At 35.8% G+C, this 22,495-nt stretch overlaps 1 protein-coding gene across 1 annotated transcript; it reads right to left on the bottom strand.

Moving 5' to 3' along the window:
- Window positions 1–13,508: 13,508 nt before the first annotated feature.
- Window positions 13,509–17,893, bottom strand: LOC143538150 (glutamine synthetase cytosolic isozyme 1-1). Its single transcript, XM_077031765.1, has 12 exons — window positions 17,805–17,893; window positions 17,172–17,211; window positions 16,970–17,073; window positions 16,810–16,858; window positions 14,956–15,062; window positions 14,774–14,861; window positions 14,568–14,696; window positions 14,401–14,475; window positions 14,093–14,146; window positions 13,996–14,033; window positions 13,748–13,907; window positions 13,509–13,669 (listed from the first exon to the last, which is right to left on the bottom strand). Exons 1-12 carry the CDS (start codon window positions 17,876–17,878, stop codon window positions 13,517–13,519), a joined length of 1,071 nt encoding a protein of 356 aa, XP_076887880.1. The 5' UTR covers window positions 17,879–17,893; the 3' UTR covers window positions 13,509–13,516.
- Between the last annotated feature and the right edge of the window lie 4,602 nt (window positions 17,894–22,495).

Below are 22,495 nucleotides of genomic sequence, written 5' to 3' on the forward strand. Positions count from 1 at the left end.
AGGCGAAATTAAGCTTCAGGCGAAGTTGTGGAAAACTTCGCCTCAAGCGAAATTAAGCCCCAGGCGAAGTTGTGGATAACTTCGCCTTAACCATAACTTCGCCTAAACCCTAACAGCGACTGTCCAGATTCCAACATCGGAATTCCGGTGTTGTCGGCTAAATCCGACGATCAAGAACATCAATACACATGATATTAAGGATGTGAAGTTGAAAAGGACGTCCATGCACACGTTAACACAAGTTTTTAAGATTTCGGTTTTAAAGGTCCGACGACCCGAGGGCTCGAACCGGGTAAAAACGATCAAGAAACGAACGAGTTTGTGAGAGATATCGACAACACATACCCTCAATGATAATAGAAACTATAATCAAAGATCGAAAACGAAGATAAAAATCAAGTTCGCCGGAGATCTCGCACAAGTTCGCCGGAGAAGTTTGAAAAATAATGATATTTTACTGTTTGAAAAGCCTTATATAGGGTCAGTGTTGGTCAGGCGAAGTTAAGAATAACTTCGCCAAGGCGAAGTTAAGCTCAAGTTCGCCTGATTCAACAACTTCGCCTATATTTTCAGAATCAACCCATTAAGTTTGAACATTTTGCAATTAACATCTGAAACTTCCAAAAAGAGTTAAACAAAAATGATCAAGTCTAAGTAACCAGATATAAAATAATACAACTACAAAAATAGAAAAACTTATAAAAATTTAACGAAATAAGGGATCAAATTTCAGTCTTGGTAGGGACAGCTATGTTTTAGAAAAGATCCTAACAGGAATCATACTAACTACGTGACTGTCACATAGATCCGTGTTTAGCTGTATTATGACATATAGAGACAGGTTGTAAGCAGGTAATATACTTAAGATGGTTTTCATCGTTTCTGTGATACGAGTTATGTTCAATTAATCCTTAAAATTTAAGTGGGCAACAACTCAGAAAAATTGATGCCTCCTATCTATCCTCAAAGCGTATTTGGCTTTCCCCAAGTCACCCCGAATTAACTTCGACCCATAGTGTCTGATTAACTTGTATGTATTCTTCTTCTGCTTCCCGTTCTTCATCTTGCTCTAAGATAGAGAAGTCTTGAATTTATGATCACTAATATGTTACAATAACTCAAATTTTTTTATTTTTTTTATTTTTATTTTTTTTTAACATAGACTTCAAAGTAGAATTTTACTGCAAGTCCCGAATCTGGATCACTGCAGTGTCTTGAAACGCTTTCTTCACGGGAATCAGAACACACATGGGCTCGTGTATGACTGGGTAATCGCTTTTCTGCCTATCATTCGAAAAGATATATATGAAGACACGCAAAACTCTTAAGGAGTTTCCACATAAAATCAAGTAAAATTAGTTTGTATCACATCTACTTTTACGCACCATAAAAAGTTACCATGACATACAATGATTGTCCTAAAGCCTTTTAAGCCTAATAACTTCACCAGCTAAGCACACACAATCAGTATATATATCATTTTCCAAGGTTAGATCAATTTTCTGTTAAACATAGCACATTTACTTCATACGAAGTAATAGACTTGAAAAGTAATTTCATTTCCCATTAAAATATTTTGACTTCAGTCACCCCGATCAAGTCAAAGTCTTCAGGTAAACGGCAATCCTGAAGATCCAATGGATCAACTGGACCGACCACATACAAGTATGTGTCCTTCTAACTATGTATGACCGACTAATTTTCAGCGACAGAAAGAAAACACATCATAACTGCCCCGGTCACTTTCAGTCATCTGGTTAATGGCGACCCTCATTTTCTAAGAAGAAACGAGGACCAAAACATATCCGTGGATATGTCCATCAAACGGAGGTAACCGACTAATTTTAAGCAATAGTGACGTTTTTTTTTTTTTTTTTTTTTAACATAAACAAAAAAATATGGTTACTCGGGATTGATCATCCCGTTCAGCTCAATTAGGTTTTGAAATCTGGATTTATCAAACGCTTTTGTAAATAAATCAGCGAAATTTTCGAGCGTATCAACTTTTTCGATCTTAATCAGTTTCTTCTCAGCACAATCCCGTATGAAATGATGACGAATGTCAATATGTTTGGTTTTACTATGTTTCACGGGATTGTTAATTACTGAGATGGCTGCAGTGTTATCAATTAAAATAGGAGTGAGTAAGAAATTCAGACCATAGTCGCGCAATTGTTGCTGAATCCACAAAACCTGTGAACAGCAGTTGGATGCTGCCATATATTCAGCTTCACATGTTGAGATTGCAACTGACGTCTGTTTCTTGCACTGCCAGGAAACTAATCTTCCACCGAGAAACTGACATCCTCCTGTAGTCGACTTCCGACTCTGATTGCACCCTCCATAATCAGAGTCAGTGTAAGCTACCAGTTCTACGTCTCCTCCCTTCGGGTACCACAACCCCAGCTTCGGCTTGCCCTTGAGATACCGTAGTATCCTCTTTGCACCTTTCAAGTGAGATTCTTTCGGATTTGCCTGAAAACGTGCACAAAGACAAACAGCAAACATTATATCAGGCCTAGAAGCAGTTAAATGCATTAATGAACCTATTATCGCCCGATACAGAGTTGGGTCCACATCTGCGTCACCATCTGATTCAGCGCCCAATTTGTGATTGACGCAGATTGGAGTGTCATATGGAGAACTGTCCTCCATCTTGAATCGCTTGAGCACATCATGAACGTACTTCGTCTGATGAATGAACATCCCGTCCTTCTTCTGATCAACCTGCAATCCTAGAAAGAAAGTTAGTTCACCCATAGCACTCATTTCGAACCTTTTCTTCATGACATCCTCAAAATCTTGACACATAGAGACTCTTGATGCAGCAAATATGATGTCATCCACGTAGACTTGAACTAGTAGGAAGTCGCTTCCTTCTCTCTTCACGAACAGTGTGCTGTCAATTAAACCCCTTTCAAAACCATTCTCGAGCAAGTAGTCCGATAACGTTGAATACCAGGCACGAGGTGCCTGATGTAATCCATATAGCGCCTTGCTCAACTTGTACACGTGATCTGGGAAATCTGGGTCAGGAAAACCCGGAGGTTGCTCAACATACACAACCTCATCCACTTTCCCATTGAGGAACGCACTCTTCACGTCCAACTGAAACACCTTCATCTTTTTAAACGCAGCAAACGCCAAAAACAATCTTATCGCTTCCAACCGTGCGACAGGAGCAAACACCTCATTGTAATCAATACCCTCTTGCTGATTAAAACCTTTAACAACCAGTCTTTCCTTGTTTCTAATGATAATCCCTTTTTCATCCTTCTTGCACTTAAACACCCATTTTGTGCCTATAGCATGCACATTCCTTGGTTTTTCAACCAAAGTCCAGACTTCCATCTTCTCGAATTGAGCCAACTCTTCTTGCATGGCCTCGACCCACGAGCTGTCCTTAAGAGCCATTTGATAATTTTTCGGTTCAATCTGGCTAATAAAGCAGGAGTACAAACATTCGTTCATTATACCCGTTTCTTTTATGCTTGTATAAACACAAGTGTGCTCATTCAAGCTACTTCTGGTTTGTACACTGGAGGACACATCACCTAGAATATTCTCCAAAGGGTGATCTCTGTGTATTCTCGTGGTCGGAACAGAACCGACATGCAAATTATCTTCCAAATTTGAAGAGATCTCATCAATGGTTGTTTCTGGCTGAGAGTGAAAAGGATTAATAAATTCATCTTCAGTCGAGGCAGTAGGGGTACCGATAGTGTTTGATGTGGAAGGTTGAGATTTCTCAATCAGCTGTCGTTGCAATAGATTCTCTTCCTCATCAAGTATCATCTTCGTCACAGCTCTTTCGTCTTCTTCAGAAATTTCCAAATCAGGTACGTTAAACGACTTAAAAAGCTTAACATAGTCGAAAAGCTCAGCAGGTCCATTGCTTGGTTTTGGCGATTGGTAACTAGTAATGTCGGTGTTACAAACCACCTCCACCTTGCAAGTCGACGTATTGAAGACCCGTCTATTGGGAGTCCCAACAACATAACCGACTAGGATTCCCTCATCGGCTACTTCACCAAATTTCGAATTAGTCTTCAGAATCAAACAAGGAGACCCGAATGGTTCAAGACCGCACAAGTTGGGCTTCCTTCCATGCATAAGCTCGTAACATGTTTTTCCAAGTCTCTTAACGGTTAACACCCTATTCAGAACATAGCAGGTTGTAGCAACTGCTTCAGCCCAGAACATCACAGGAAGCTTCGAGTCTGCCAGCATAGTTCTGGCTCCTTCAATTAACGTTCGGTTCTTCCTTTCAGCCACTCCATTCTGTTGCGGAGTATACGGAGCGCTGTATTGATGTTCAATTCCTTTCTGAAGACAGAAGATTTCCATTTCAAAGTTCTTGAACTCTGTCCCATTGTCACTTCTGATGTATTTATCTAATTTACTCATGACGTTCTCAACCTTAGTAATTAGATTCTTCACCATTTGGGCCGTCTCATCTTTAGATTTCAGAAAATATACCCACGAATATCGCGAGTAGTCATCAGTGATCACCAAGCAGTAAGAAGTACCTCCTAGACTTTTTACATTCACGGGACCGAAGAGATCCATATGAAGTAGTTCTAGAGTACCGGCAATTGAATTGATCTTCTTGGTGAGATGGGATTTCTTGTGTTGTTTTCCCTTCTTGCATGCTATGCATTTGTCTTCAAAGTTAAAACTTTTTAAGGGAACGCCCATCACAAGCCCATTCTTGACAATGAAGTTCATCTTCCGAAGATGAATGTGTCCCATTCTCCTGTGCCATAATTCTGATTCTGATTCGCTTGCTTTTGTCATTAAACAAGATTCTCCGGTGGCCATTTCAGTAGACCTCATATCCATCACATATGTATTCGTTTCACGTGGAGCTTTCATAACTATCCATTCGTCTGGTATCTGAAAACCAGGCTTTAATACGATCGCTTCGATCTTTGTGAAATGGACAGTGTAATCTTTATCACAAATCTGCGACACACTCAGCAAATTGTGCTTTAATTCCTCCACAAAATTCACATTCTCAAGTGTCATCCTTCCATTTGACACTGTTCCTCTACCAGTAATCCTTCCTCCGCTTTCACCAGCAAAACTAACTCTCGCTCCCTGAACAGGTTTTAAATCATGCAACAAGTGTTTGTTGCCCGTCATGTGCCGGGAACAGCCGCTATCTACAATCCAAAGACTGTGGGCAGCCCTGTTCAACTGTTCCTGCACAATAAAACAGAGAATTAGAATCTTGGGACCCAAGACCAATTGGTCTTGGATCGATACGTCCCGTACCCTGGCTTTCCAAAGTTAGCATCAGGATGATTCCTGTAAGTCCTGTTAGGAAATCTCCTTGAAGATTGAGTGTGATGCCTTCCAAACTTATGTGAATTGAAAGTGTTATATCTTGTGGTTTGGTTGAAAAACTGAGGTTTGTTTTTATGAAAACTTGAATTAGTTACATTTTGGCATTTTGATAAGTTCTCATTTTTCGCAGTATCAAATTGATGCTTATTCTCAGTTTTATTTGGCCTCACACCTCTGTATCTCGGTGTCAGAGGGCAATCTGCAACAAGGTGTCCTAATTTATTACATCTAAAGCAACACCTACTCTCCATTTTCTTTTCAAATGTTGGTTTGGATGTAGAGGCAGTGTTACCAGCCGTTCGTCTCACATAAGGTGGGACATACGGGTTGAGTGGAGTACACTTTTTAGAAGATTTATTTTTATCTCCACCGGTGGGTAACACTACCTTCTCTTTCGTCTTACCAGATTCGGACAACTTATCCGAATCCGATGAGACTGGACTCGTAACAGAAATATTTACACTAGAAACAGGCGAACTCGTTTCGCCATTACTAACAGTTGGTTCTTTAAATGTAACCTTGATGGGAACTGTCTGAGGAACTTCAAACTCAGCAGATTTCTGTACACTAGGGTTAAAAGTGTAATTATGGTTATACGGTGGTGGAACCTCGTGATAACCAATTCCTCCTCTCTTTGGAGAGGTACCTTGATCACTAACAAGGTGATCAAGAATAGCTGAGGAATTTCGGAACTGCTCGAGTTTTCGGTTCAGTTCCACCACTTTCACCTGGTGGTCAGCAATCTGCTTTTCACGTTCAGCAATAAGTTTAGTTTTTTCTTCTAAAACCTCATAGCTTAGGTCAATTACATCAATTTTTTCAGCAAGTTTAGTTTTTAAGCTTTTGATATCTTTTTCACATGCTTTTATTTTAACTTTAAAACTGTTTTCTCTTGCCTTAGTAAAATGATGATCTTCTTTAAGATTTTTAAATTCAGCATCTAAACGAACATACTGATCAGTTATGGTCGCAAGTTGCTCAGACAAATTCTCACATTTTGTACAAACAGGTTTAGGACTTACCTCGGAGGGTTGACCATCGTTATCTGCCATGAAAGCTTTCTCTTCACTAGTAGCTTTCTCTTCTCCAGTCATCTTCTCACAATCTTCATTTTCTACCTTTGCCATATTCGCCTGCTCACCAGTTTCATTCGCATGCAGGTTCCAGTTGTATTCACCGGCTTCTCTAGACAACATGGCATTGACTTCTCTACTAATCCCAGTAGGCTGTGCTGACCGGCCTTGACCCCGTTCAACTCTCTCGTTTCTGCATTCTTTAGCAAAGTGCCCATACTGTTGACAGTTATAGCACCTCACTTTAGACTTGTCGAATCCGGGCCTACCACCAACAAACTTTCTCCCCGTCTTATTCATGAAACGCTTGACTCGCCTCACTATCATGGCCATTTGCCATTGCAAATCCATCTCCTCCAGATCATCAGCATCGATCTGGTCATAATCCTCATCCAAAACAGCAGGGTCCACAATCTTCCCTTGTATGTAGTTCTCATATGAAGCAATAAAAGAAGCATAGACTGCAAACTGCTCTTCAGCAGATTTGACACTCATTGGCATCTTGGAATAGTTATTGCTTGAGGCACTAGGAGAGAAACTACTGTTGGATGTTTGAGGTTTCGAAGCACTTGAACCTCCAGCAGCAAAGCAAACATCACCGTTCATGTTCACTGAAACGTTTCCTTCATGAGACGAGTCAGAAACTGACTCCCCTTTTGAGTAATAAGCAGCTGATTCAGGCCTCGAACTTGAGCCTGAGTTAACTTTTGCACCATACATACCAGGGTCTTGTATCTGATCTGTTGGTGTTTCTTTTCGAACCATATTAAACTCATAAGTTCTGAGCTTGTTTACTGCCGTTTCCAAATCATAATTAGGAAAGTCTCTGTCTTCCCTCATAAGAACGGTGTACATTTCCCACTTCGGTGGGAGAGCATCGAGAAGCTTTTCAACGATCTCTTCTTCTCGGTAAGCAATCGAATAATTGTTAAGCTCTGTCATTAGATGATAGTATCTGGTGATAATATCATCCAGTGATTCGTTCTTCAAATATTTGAAAACGGAGAACTGGGTCTTTAAAAGTTTGATCTTTGATGCACGGATACCCACGTTCCCCTCGAATCTATTTTCAAGAGCATCCCAAAGCTCTCTCGCAGAAGTGTACTTTCGGAACGTATGGAGAACCTCTTGAGGAAGTGCCATTGTTATAGCAGCATGGGCCTTGCTCTCGGCCTCATACATTTTCTTTTCTTCGTCCTCCATTTTGCTATACTTCTTAACCACATCACGACCTTCGTATTGCATAGTTGGAGGGATATATCCATCCTGGATGCAAACCCACATTTTTGCATCCTGATATTTAATGTATTGGATGAATCTGTCCTTCCATGCCACGAAGTCAGTTCCTTTCATCAACCTCGGGGCCTTAGTGGCTGACCCCGCTTCTACTTCCATCTTGACTAAATCGGAGATGTTAATTGACGACATTTTTGCGAAAACCCGAAAACCCGAAAATTAAAAAAAATCTTCCAAACAGTACAGTAGGCGAAGTTAAGAATAATTTCGTTTGAAAGTTAACTTCGCTGGAAAGTGTAACTTCGCTAGGCCTTAAATTCGCTTGACTGGACGAAGTTAAGAATAACTTCGCTTAGGATGAGCGAACTTAGGAGGTAAGCGAACTTGGGAGGTAAGCGAAGTTGAGGATAACTTCGCTTAGGCGAACTTAGGAGGTAGGCGAAGTTGTGGTTAACTTCGCTTAATCCTTATATCTTCGCCGAAACCCTACTTCCAGTGACGGCAACTTCGCCTGAAGAACGGTAACTTCGCCCGATGTACAAGGAAACTGTTCAGATCTGATTTCGTCAATCTAGCAGTTTCCGATCGATGTTATGGCTTGCAAATGACTGTCAAACACGAGTAAAACACAATCCCAGTAAAAACACGTCCCACGAATAGGTCAAACGAGACGTTTTCTACACCCGCGTGAAATCCCGAACCTCACAATCGAGCCGATGGCTCTGATACCAATAGTAGGTTCCTGGACGGATCGTACACGGTATGTCGCTATCTGCGCAGGTGCGGAATCCCTGCGTAGCTAGATACGAGCGTAGAATACGTATAAATCAAACACACGAGCAATAACCGAAACACGTTATATTGATAACACGAACACGTGACACGAGGTCACTATTACAGACTGACTTGTAAACACGTAACTCGCTAACCCTCGAACTCACGAACTCTTGAACTTATGAACACCTACAAACTGTTACAGCGAACAGTTTATATAAGCACGACAACTTCGCCTCAGGCGAAGTTGTCCTTAACTTCGCTTGTTCAACAAGTTCGCCTGAGCGAACTTGTTGACAACTTCGCTTGTTTGACAAGTTCGCCTAAGCGAACTTGTTGACAACTTCGCACATACAAAAACATAAACATAATCATAAACATAATTACATTACAGACTCGATTACAAATGCTAGACTATGAACTACTGACACACATGTACTAACAAAAACATTATGTCTTTGGCCCTAACCTAGTTAACTTTTCTTGTTAAATCTGGTCACGTGCAAGACACATGAGGGTATTTTGGTCATGTGTAGAAAACATCATTTACGTTAAAAACTCTATCACATTACATCCTTTGCCCTAACCTAGTTAACTTTTCTTGTTAAATCATAGCTTTTGTTTTTACTTTTTAGGCTTGAAGCATGAATCTTGATTGAATGAGTGGCATGGAGTGAAAAATGCAGGCTGTAACCTGACTTGTTACGGTTGTGTGAGTTGAGTCATCAACCTCGCACCGAGTGGAACAGGCGGACCTACGTTAGTCGTACGGGGTCGGCCGACCCTTGTGAAAAAATCCTTTTTAGTATTATATATGTGTTAAAATTTTGATCGACCCCTGTAAAATTTTGACTCCGACCCTGTGAAACTAGTGAGAATGTAAGATGAAAAGAAATGATTGAATTTGGAGTTACCTGAAATTTTCCGGGTGTACGTGGAAGTTGCCGGAGGTGGGTGCAGGTTTATAGAAGAAGATGAAGGTTAATATTTAAAAATGAGTATTAAAATTTAGGAGGTGAAAAAGTAAGTATCTTGTACACTAAATGTCAGAAAGATATATCATCACTACTATTGTTAGTTGTTTACTTTTTCCATATTAAATAATGTAAATTGATAAACACACTTCTCTTTTCCTATGTTGTGTTGATAAACACACTAGCTGTTCTTTTATATTCTTTTACTTTGGCAAACGATATATATATATTTTCAATAGAAGAAGATAATAGTAAATTTTCATTCCTATGAAAAAAAATAATAATGGGCAATGAAAGTTAAGAAAGTGAAGACAAAAAAAGTGAATAGTGAGCTTTTTTACTAGCTTTATTAAGAAATAACAAGGAGAAGAAGACTGTGTTTCTAAGTTAAAGTGCATATAGTCACGACAAGAAGTAATATTTAGTTGTTTATATTATGTTTCATATATTTTTTTAATTATATGATATTTTGTTTAATTATCTTATTTTATATATGTCCCCGTCTGAATTGGCATGGCCGGATCACCAAACCGCACCGAAAAAATTTACATACCAATTTAGCCCGACTCGAATGGCCAAACCGGATTGAATTTTTTTTCAAACTGATTGTCTATTGAGTACCAACCAAAAGGTATTCCGACCCCTGTGAAAAAATTTTCTGGGTCCACCACTGTTACATATATACTGCCACTAACAATATACATTTTCAATATTTATTAAACACTACCCTATTCAATATCACACATAAAAAGACATTTAAAACTAAATACCAAAATATGAAACATATCATGATGGAGCCAAAATAAAAAAATAAATAAATAAAGCCCTGTTACAAATGTTTGCAGCTCAATTGATATAACTAAACCCGATACAAATGTTTGCAGCCCAATATATAAACCCGATACCATAGCTAAATAACCCACTCGCACTAAACACAAAATATGAGCCTGGTTCATCTATATAAATAAACAGGAATACCAAAAATATAACAAACACGATGGACGTACGAAACATCATGATAACATTTCTAGTCTAGCTATGCAGTATAATAATGTGATAACATAAATTGATAAAATAGTAATTTAAACTATTAGACGAGTTTGAATATAACATTAGATATTATTAATAATTAAATGAAGTAAATTATTAATTATTAAGACAATTACGCGTGTTCAAACGATTGAAGAAACAAAAGTAGATGAAAATTCTAAAAAAACAAGTTCCACTCAAAACCATTGAAAACCCCAAGTTATACAATAATTTTATTCATCAAAATATGGTTTTAGATATGTCAAAAAGAATACTCCAAAGAAAATCTTTTAAGCCTTACGATCACTATCCAAAAAGGAATAATCAACATTTATATAATCAACTTTTATTCACAATAACTTTCAAGGAAAACTAATTAATATTTTTATGATCATTACAATCCATATATATATAGAAACAACGATTACTTTAGTCTAATTATATTATGTGTTTGATCATGATTATGTGATGTTGCTTTCGTATCCATATACCCTAACACCATATAATAGAGCTAGTTTGAGACCCGTGTATTACATAGGGAATTAATAAAATTATAATATTTAAACATTAAGCAAAATACAATCAGTAACACAATTATCATATATTGTTAATACAATTACAACTTATATTAAAGTTATAGGAATTACAAAACAAACATTACGCAAGTGTTTTACAAATAAGAAAAAATTTTCTCGTACACTACATTTGTGGTTGGTTTTATTGGTCAGATTACCTTGTTTATCAAGAATCAGAATCTTTAGCACATACCTGCTTGTAACTCTTGACAAGGCGACATCTAGTTGTCCATGTGAGAACACGAGTTCTTTCAAGTACAAACCAACCCTAGATAATGATTGGCCTTTGCTTTTGTTTATGGTCATCGCAAAACATAATGCAAGGAGAAACTGTCGTCTTTGAAATTTATATGCTATTTTATTGTCTGTTGGAGTCAGTGGTAATCTATGGATCAAAACTGTATATCCAATGTTAGTTCTAGAAATAATTTTTGTTTCAACTACACGAGTACCTAAAGATATAATTTGTTGTCGAGTAACGTTACATAAGCCTTCTTTCTGGTTAAGGTTTCTAATGAGCATAATAGGAACACCAACTTTTAGCACAAGCTTGTGGTTTAGTAAGCCTTCTTTCTGGTTTAAATAAAATTTAAAATTTAGAAACTTTATAAATATTTCAGTTATATGTGTGTGTATAAAAACCTGAATTCCGAGATGGCTGCACAAATAAAAATCAAACTCGGTAGGATGGCAGATCTTTGAATCAACAACAGTGCCTATAGCGCAATTCCGATATGAAAAAAAGATAAATTAATTTTGCAACTAAATAAGAGAAAATGTAAATACTAACTTTTGAAAAGTAACATTGTACCGGGCGTTATATTTCCAATCCGGTCGACAGAATTACGATCAATAAATAACTGAAAGAAATTCATAAAATGTTGTGGAAATTTAGTTAATATCATTGCTACATTAGCTTCATGTGCAAACGTGTATAGATCATGCCAGTTAACTATCATAAAAGACAGATATCCAAACTCATAAAACATCATATCCGAAATCATATTATTCTTAAAATTTATCTACTTTTATTTTTGTCAAACTCATATAAACAAATGTCACAGAAACCGCTAGTGTCACCAGATTACATAGAAGATACTTACAAAATGTGAAACGACTACTATACCCTTTAAGGTCTTCAAATACCAAGCGCATGTAACAACATTAGCACATTATTTATATTATTATCATGCTCAAGATAACAAATCATACCATGACAAAAAAAAATTAAATGTTTAATCTTTACCTGTTATGAACAAAGCATGCTTTCTCATGAGTCATTAGAGAAAATCATAACAACCACTTTCAGCCTTCTTTTCTTTTTTGCACTTGTGTTAGTTTGAACAGCAGAGTGATATGCAGGTTTAATACCTCTTTATTTTAAAGCCATAACCTATAAACAAACAACTTATGTGTCAAAATTTGCGAATTTATCATTAAAGAAAAAGACAAAAGTGATAATACCAGATCTTAGCTTCAGAGAAATGAGCGGCTTACAACTATAGCAGTTTTATCAGAAATTAATGGAGAAACCTACCTAACATCAATGGAGTAATAGCAAATGTAAATAACCAAATAGAAAAAAGGAACCTTTATTGACCAGCATTATCCCAAATTTGAGTGTGCTTATAACTACAGGAGTATTGCTTGAAATTAACGGTGGCACCTAGTAGCTTAAATATATAAATAAATATCTATTCAGTTAGAAACTAATAAACATAACAAAATAACAGTTTTACATAATCTAAAACCTTAAAATCCTAATATGCTCCATTGAGTTAGATTTCGCCCCCGTTCACCTAATCTATATCTGACCTAAACTATGCAACAATTTAAAACTAATAAAACTTGCAAATTGATGGATCTAAAACAGGGAAGTGTAAAATTACCTAATAGTAAGGAACAATGGAAAACAGGAGACGGCGGTGGGGATGAACGGTCCTGTAGGTCTGAATCGATAGCAGCGGTGGGGATGAATGGCGGCGAACTAATAGCAGGGTTGGGAACATAGGGTTTGTTATTTGAGAGGGGTGTGTGTTGAATGAAAATAAATGGATTAATAATATATGGATCCGGAAATCATTGTGTGGGCGGGTTAACCCGAAATAAATACCACTTTATTGAATATGGGTTAAAAAAAGCGATAAGGGATAAAAACTTAATAAGTGACAAAATAAAGTAGTGTTTTATTTTATTAGAGCAGGAAGATTTTATTTGTCGGTCAAATATTTGATACCAGAAACACTTTTTGGCCCAACCCACAACCCTCCCATTCTTTGCCATCTTTATACGAATAAAATCATATAAATCAATCCTTCAACCTTATTATTAGAATACGCATGTCAACAATACACCCATGACCAAGGGAAAAATCCAGTAGTAGTTCACATAACACATGAAGTTGAAGTAGAAATTAATAAAAGGATTGTCCCCTAATATCATCAAGTAAATCAGTTCTCAAATCTTCCTCCAAAACAGGCTTCATAACTTTCATCATCCAAACTCATTATTTGTTCCACAGAATGGTGGTCTCAGCAATCATGGAGGTCACCACATACGGATCCATGTTAGACGAAGGCCTTCGGTCCTCAAAATACCCTTTGCCTTCTTTCTCCGTGTCACGCCCCACACGAATAGACGCGCCACGATTCGCAACACCCTACACAAACAATTAAAATACAATATCAAACAAACTATTGAAATTATATAATATAACTGTTTATGTGACATGGTGTACCCATATAAAGGTGTTGATGTCAGCGGTTTCATGACGCCCCGTAAGCCGACGCTCATTCCCGTCACCGTATGCTGCAATATGTTCTTTGTGCCTCAAACCCATCTTCTCAATAGCTTTCTTGATCACCTCATACCCGCCTTCTTCCCTCATGGACTTTGTGCTAAAAGATTATTGTTAATTGGTTACGAATTTATTATTAGAATAAACAGAGAAAACATGCTTTAAGTAAATCTAAAATACTGATTTACCTATAGTTTGTGTGCGCACCAGCACCGTTCCAGTCACCCTGTTCAAGATTTTACATCATTAGCATGGTTTAAATTAAAAAATTGAAACAAAACTGACCGGAATCGGCTTGGGGTCAAATGAAACCACCACTCCAGCAATCTCGGTTATCCTCTGAACAAAACAAAACCTCGATGTCAAGATTCTTAATCGAACTATGTATATCCTAACAAGGGTGATAGTTATGTGGCTACCAAATAACTAACTATAATAAATACCCTTAACTATCATTCAACTAACCTAATTAACAAATAAATAAACTTAGGATTTAATTAATAATACAATAAACTTAGGATAACAAAGGCTTGATTATTATTCCAACAAGGTAAGCATTAATAAAACGAAAACAAATAGTAGATTCACAATACCTCAAGAATGTAACGAGCCACCCAAAGTTCATCACCAGCAGAGATACCTACAGCCGGTCCAACTTGAAATTCCCACTATATAACAATCAAGTAGCTTTTTGTAATTTATAAGGTTGCGAATAGAAAATAAACAGTCGGGTCCGGGTCAAACATTTTAAAAGAATTACCTGTCCGGGCATAACTTCACCATTGATTCCACTAATGTTGATGCCAGCATAAAGACATGCCTTATAATGAGCGTCAACAATATCGCGACCAAAAGCTTTATCAGCACCAATACCACAATAATATGGCCCCTAAAATGAAATAATATTTATAGTTAAAACTTGATCATGCTATTTGCATTTATGAACAAGATGATTGATTTGATTACCTGTGGACCAGGGAAACCACCTTGAGGCCAACCAAGAGGCCAGTTGATATCTTTCTGCAACAAGGTGTATTCTTGCTCAATTCCATACCTATTATTAATAAGGAAAACATTGAATATTGAGTTCAATTACATTCTTTTAAAGTAAATTATTAAAAAAAAAAAAAGACACTTTTGGAAAGTACCATGGAACCTCCTTTTCGACGTCCGGGTGGCTGAAGATCTTAGCTGCAGCATACCTTTTGTTAGTCGGGATTGGCTCACCGGCTGGAGTGTAAGCATCACACATCACCTATAATAATAATACGTCAATTTTATTAATCTGGTACAGAGCTGCAATCACAAGGCACTTATAGTTTTGGACAGAACAGTTCAAACCCAAACCAAATTCACCACTTTTTAAAACCATCTGACCATCCGTTATGGCGCGTACCCACTTTGGTCGAAACTAAGGGTGTTCAAAAACCTTTAAGCTGTTACGAAAGCATTCTTCATGCTTGGGATTGAATTTGAAAATAGCTTATTGTCTTATTGGCTTTTTTAAAAAGCCATTTTGAAATATCAGGATTTGAGTTTTAGAAAACAGATTTTTGACCCTTCAAAAATCTAAAATAAAAAGGATTTTTGTAATGGTCAAAACACCTTTTAACTTATTAGCTTTTTGAAAAAACCAATAAGTCAATAAGGTGTTTCAAACTCAATCCCAAACATGCTTTATTATCACGGTTTAGTGTTTGTAACCAGCTTGAATAATAAAAACATAATTTTTTAATATATATAACTTTAAAATAATAATGTAACTTTTCCATGTATAGAAACTAAATAATTATAATAGGATGAATTAATGTTATCCTTCTCTTTTTCTTAATTAGTATATATTCATAACTTTTCATTTTAACTTCTTTTAAAATACAAATACAAATTATTCTTACTAGTCTATGTATTTTAGGAAATTATTTATATCTTATGAATCAGTAAGATATGTTATTATGTATATTATTAAATTTAACTTTTTGTTTTATTTTTTAATCATTCGTCTATCAGACGCGCTCTATCCTAGTGTGGTACTAATTAACCTATTTCATGCTTATTAAACTTTTTCTTATTTATAGTAAAACTTTTAATAATCAAAAAGTAAAGGTTTCCTTTTTAAGAGTTTCCATTTTTACAATTCTCCCTTTATTATCCTAGTGTGGTACTAATTTACCTTATTTCATGCTTATTAAACTTTTTTCTTATTTATAGTAAAACTTTTAATAATCAAAAACTAAAAGGTATACTTTTTAAGAGTTTCCATTTTTACAATTCCCCTTTATGAATAATAAAATCAAAAATACTTTGTTGATGAGAATCAAACTCACAACCTTATTTTTAAATGTGTGTGGCTTACCAACTCAACTAGAATGAATTGATGTTATCCTTCTCTCTATCTTAATTGGTATATATTCAGTTATTCACAACTTTCCATTTTAACTTCTTTTAAAATACAAATACAAATTGTTCTTACTAATCTATGTATTTTAGAAAATTATTTGTCTTATGAATCCGTAAGATATGTTATTATGTATATTATTAAATTTAACTTTTTTGTTTTATTTTTTAATTACCCGTCTATCAGACGGGCTCTATCCAAGTGTGGTACTAATTTACCATATTTCATGCTTATTAAACTTTTTCTTATTTATAGTAAAACTTTGAATAATCAAAAAGTAAAAGGTTTACTTTTTAAACCTAACATTTCCGTAAACTTTTGAAGCTAAAATGTTAGAACTCATGTTTAAAAAAGGAAAAGAAAAAAAAATCGTGGGCCCGGCCAACCCAACTATTCCGGCCGGGACGGTTTAGTTTTCCCAAAACTGTATCTACCGGCTTGGTTCAGAAATGCAATCCAAACCGTCCAATTTCCAGCCGCTAAGAACCCTAGTCGAACCCACCCCATTTTGACCCAACCCGGTAACGACCCGTTACCCCACCCGATCTGCCCGTTTTGCGTTGGTATAAAATATACAAATAATATATAGAAATTCTTGAAAATTTACCAATATGTTGTTGCCCCTTCTGAAGGGATCCTTGAAAATGGCTTGAGGGCTGTTTTATTCGTCAATCAAATCCACAATATTAGTCCAAAAAACAAAATTAAATATATTCTAACTTTTGGTGATTATTTAAATTTAAAGTTAAAATAAAAAGTGTACGCACTATAAAATAACTTCACTATCTTCCCCAGGTGCTTGCCCTGTGCTGGACCCATCAAAGTTCCACTTTGGTAGCTTCTTCGGATCATCCACCGGACCCGAAAGTGTCTAAAAAACACAAATAAATTGAGTTTAAATAAATGAATAAAGCTTAAATAAATCATTGGTTATAAATTATAATAACCATGAATGACAGATTTAATTACTCTTGCTTTGCTTCTAACATCCATGCCTGATCCACCAATCCTGTTTACACCAAAAGTCGCTAGTTATAATAAGATGTTAAATAACACAAGAAATTATTTTTTTTAACATAAAAAATTAATTGGGATTAAACATAAATTCTTTAGATTATATTTAATCCCTTAATATTATGATCTCAAAGATTATAAGACTAATTTAGTAAGCATAGTCTTGGATTCTTTGACTGGTTCCGTACACAAAAGTATTAATTTAACACTTTTCATTTTTTATTACAGGACCAAGAACAGAGGAGCTCAAGAACCAATGATTATTATTATTAATAGTTTTATAATTTTCAACTAGGGATCAGCAAATGTTGTTGTACCCCTCGTATCAGTATTTTCGGTACCAATTCGCTTTTTGCATTTTTCGGGATCAATACTCTCAACATCACCGGTACTAATCTGTCTTGATGTACCTTCAAATATCGTACTATAATAACTTTCGGTACCCATGCTGGTACCGGTAATAAGCTCATCCCGGTTTTCAGCACCCCAAATTACTTGGAAAACAAAACTATTAAGACAACTATGAAGCATGGTATGGTGATGAATTAATTAAAATTAAAATACATACAGTAGAGAAGAATAGAATACCATATGTACTCTGCAATGATTTTAGAGGTGGAATCAGTGAGGTTAAGGTTGACAAGATCAGAAAGCAAGGCCATGAAGACCAACCGAATGCAAGTAAGTTCGTTCGTTCTTGGGAGTTGGGTGGAGATAAAGAGGATTGATGATACTAAACTGATAATCAATATGGAGTTGCGAATTACAAGGAGGTTGGTCGTGCGTTTTTATAACCGGAGTTGGCTTTTTTTCTTTTCTTTTTTATTTAATGCTTTAAGAGCAAAGATATTGATAAAAACATTCCTCTTTAATGCTTATAATAATAGTTATCAATAGTTCTGACGGCATAGTGATAGGAAGGTTTGGGTTCTTTACTGGAAACTCAAGTTTGAAAATATTTTTAAAGAGCCACATGCCATGCAAGCTGTCACGTAAGCAACTTTTGACAACTAGGTTTGCCTTGTAAGCATCAAACTAACGGAGTTAACATTTCGTTAGTCGTGGACCATTGGAAACAAATACACCTTTAGTTGGGACCGCTACCAACCAAGTGCTAAGTTGGGACTGATATTTGCCAAATACAACTCATTCAATCCGAATGATCCCACCTCGTAAGTTTAATACCCGCAACTAGATCCTACGTTTTTGTTATTCGCCGATTAGAATCAACAAATTTTCAAAATCAAACAACAACAACCCGAAATTGTTCATGAAATATAAATAGCATCGTAAAAAAAGGAGAAGAAAAAAACAATGTTCACAATTATTCGCCAAACCACAAAGTGGACTCTGTAAGAAGAAACCATGTTCGAATCACATGATCGGTGATAATCAGTCATCTACATCTGGAAACGCATTGCTTAACATTTCTCAAAAGAATGGGACAAGGAATATAGTACCAACAAGAAGTTAACACCAAAATGGGGAGACATGAGGCAAAGGTAACGAAGTTTAACGTGATTTACAAACTTCTCAACAACTAAAGAAGTGGTTCCAATGCAACATCCAAGTTTTGTAATATTAAATAAATTAAAAGGAGTCTGATCGATGTTTTAATGAAAGTTAAAGATAATTAATGAGGGGCTAAATGTCATTATGAAAAGCTAAATACGAAACCCTAGTATATAAATAGCAGCCAACACCGCATAATAATTTCATCATCTTCACCAAACTTGGTGGTAAAATCACTCAACATGTTTGTTGACAAAACTCCATTTTCTACGCATATGCAGGTTGTTTGAAGTTGAAGTATGGATACTTAGAAAGACCATAGGGTTATATTGAAGACAAACTCAAATTTAATTGATTGTATATTTATTTATTTGAATGGTTTTGTTGTATTTGATTATTGTGTGTATTATTTGAATAAAATAATTAATTAGATATTGTCATTTATAATTATAATAGTATCTTCGAGCTATGAGCAATTGGATCACGCCCCGACATTTTCGCCTTAGGTTGGGGTGTGACACGTACCAAGTATATCACATAGTCAAGCCCTAACAACCCTATAAACCGGCTTAATGAGCAGAGACATGATGCTAAGCGTGTCGTGATATGCCTACCAAGTGACCACATTTGTATGGATCCAGACAAACATATATCTTGCCTAAACTTTAGGGATCAATAATCCCATCTAAACTGTTTGGCTTTGTTTAAATGACTCGATTAAATACTTTAAAAGAGTTGGGTGTGTTCACCTTTTTGAGTTCGGTCATTCTATAACTAATCTCTACCTCTCAATGATTATTTCAAACCTATAGTTCAAAATAATAGTTTAATCAATTATCTAGATTGTTGTACAATCTAGCTTCAGACACTCTATGTTTGGCTTTATAGTTTTAAACCTTGATAAAATATTTTTAATGTTTTAAATATTAATTTAGACTTTTAGTCGATAAAATCATTCCTTTTGATATTGACGTTTTTTTCATTAGAAGAAATGTTCAATCTTTTAAATTTTATGTTTCTATCTTTAGAAGAAATATTGTCAATTCAAAATCGTTTTATGTAAAACCTTTAGCTTTAAAACTTCAAGGTTAGACTATACATCTTACTAGGGTCAAACCTAGATGATGAATTTACTTAATCATCACCCCCACCTTAACGCGAATACTTTGGGTTATCAAATTTGGAAATGATCGGGCAACACTTTTACTACACGTCAGGTGTCAGGGAATGATATGTCAGGACCCAGAACAACGTCGCGACTCCAACTCGATGGCACAAACTTCGAGGGATCGGAATAACAACTTTGAATTGTTATGGCATGCTTTACGAAGCACGTGGCACGTTTATCTAAACACTTAGTGTAGTTCCAAGGTAATAGGAATGATATGGGATGTGTGAATTCTTCAATTATGCAACCATGTCTCGCCATTTATAGCTAACTTCCTAGTCCGCTAACGAACCGTCGGGGGTCCACAGCGGTCCATCCTGCCGCCATTTGATGCATCACCCGACACGCTTCAAACCCTTTAAGAAATAGATAACTTGACAGTCGCGATGAACCATTAGCGGCGCAGCCGACAGTTTGCCAACAAGAGACTCAATGCTACGTGTCACTCTCAGTTGATCCGACTTCGACATTACGCGAAGGACCGTTGGGGATTTCACGGTGGTCCGCTAGGAGTCAACTTGCACAATTTTCAAGTTTAGTCCCTGCATATTTATAGTTAAATTATTTTTTTCAAAGTTTTGAGAATGTTACACACAATATAAGTGGAGACATTTCTCGTGCCCCATTGTAATCGGGAACACTTCTATTACAATGTAAATGGAATACATTTCTAGTGTCGCAATGTAATTAGAGACATTTCTAGTGTCGCATTGTAAATTGGATAACATGTTTAAAGTCATGCTCTGATGGTTTGCTCCAAATCTCCTAACCAGGTTCCTGGGTTGAAACCCGGTCACCTGTTGCATCTTTGCTAATTTTGATAACCTAGCTAGCTTTGGCTTACAAAAAAAAAAGGTGAAAGATTTAATACAATAAGGGTTTATCAGCATCACGTCGTGACTTCTTACACCATCGATTTTAATAATGCGCGGTGACAAAATTGTAAATTTCTTCAATTCCATTTCCATCCTATTAACTATCTGCGTGAATCAGTTCGATTTAGTTTGTATTTTACGTTGATCTTTAACCTAAACTTTTGGATCGGAAGATGTTAAATCATGCCAATTTTGAACTGAACACAAATAGAAGATTCATGGCGTTAAATTGCCGAACTATGATCCAGAATTGATCAATAAAATCAATATAAATCTTGTACTAATCATCAATTGACCCTGATATCACATTCAATTTTGATTTGAACATGAAATGAGAGTAAAATAGCACAAGTGATTTGAATGTTAATTTTGTTCTGAACTTAATTTAATTTTGTTTTGAGAGTAATTTTAATCCGTTTAGGTCAGAAATGCAAAATAAGGTAACGGTTCGGCTAAAAACCTTAACAAAACTAGCGGTAACCGGGAGACAACCCAGCCTTTTATATTACTGCTTTATTTCATTTTTCTTTACACATATTAGTTTTTATTTGTGTTTTAACAAAAATAGTGAATCCTAAATGTGAGAGTTTTCATGACGTTTCAGTTGAGCCGGTTGGAGCACACAATTATTTTACATAAAAATTTCACAAATCTATAGACAATTAGACATTCGTATTTCATATTCATAAGCAAACATACGGCGGATATTAAAGATTCTAAAGTGTCAAAAACTTTATTAACTACCTTTCCCCATCCTCCACCGCAAACAATTATGGAAATAAACTTTATTAAATAGTGAACAATAATTCATGTTTCTTACGAGGCTTTGTGCTAAACCAATAAGGCATCTAATAAAGCTGTATAAATGAAAACAATTTACATTAGTTTCATAAAAAAAAATTGTAACATACAGAAGCATTTATTAATTTAGTATAGGGCTATAATCGAGCTGAGCCAATGTGAGCTCAGGCTCGATCTCGAACTTAAATGAGCCTGCTCAACTTCTGTTTGTTAACTTTATCAAGCTGAAAAATCAAACTTAAACATGGCTCGCTTAAAGCTCGAGTTAAGCTCGTTAATTTTTTTATTAATTTTTAAAATTTTATTTATTTATGTTTTTTTTACAGGTATTGGTATATAAAAGACGAGTATAACTTTTAACAACATTTTATATAAAATTTATAACTAAAGAATTTATACAATTTAGAGGTGAGACACTAAAAAACTTCAATTTTAAAAAAGAAGGTCTTGGGTTCAAGTCTCACTTATGACAAAATATAGAAGGTTTCAAGTTAGGCAAGTGAGTTTTCTCATATGTGTTGGGTTTCATCCTGAGGGTGGTCTTTGGTACTCGGAGAATGGAGATGAGCTGGTGATTCATTGGCTCGTCAGTGATCCAAATTAGCCGTTAAAAAAGAACTAGAGTATTTTCAACATTTTATGTTTTATTGTTATTTTTTTATATATAATGTTCTAAAGATCGAGTTGTATAATATATGTATTATTATTATTACTGTTTTCTTATCTAGTAGGCTATTATCATTATATATTAAAATTTAGGGTTTAATCTAAACAAGACAACGGGCTAGCTAACGAGTTTGAATCAAGACCGAGCCACGAGCCGAGCCAGCTCGTGTAAATTCAAGTTTTTTTCAAGTCACAAGCCACGAAATTTTTGAACAACCATATTTTCATATTTTAGTGTCAGTACTCAATAAAAATTG

This window comes from Bidens hawaiensis, unplaced genomic scaffold, assembly GCF_021521415.1.
Source record: "Bidens hawaiensis isolate Kalapana, Puna unplaced genomic scaffold, B.hawaiensis_p1.1 tig00011475_1, whole genome shotgun sequence".
Lineage (NCBI taxonomy): Eukaryota > Viridiplantae > Streptophyta > Magnoliopsida > Asterales > Asteraceae > Bidens > Bidens hawaiensis.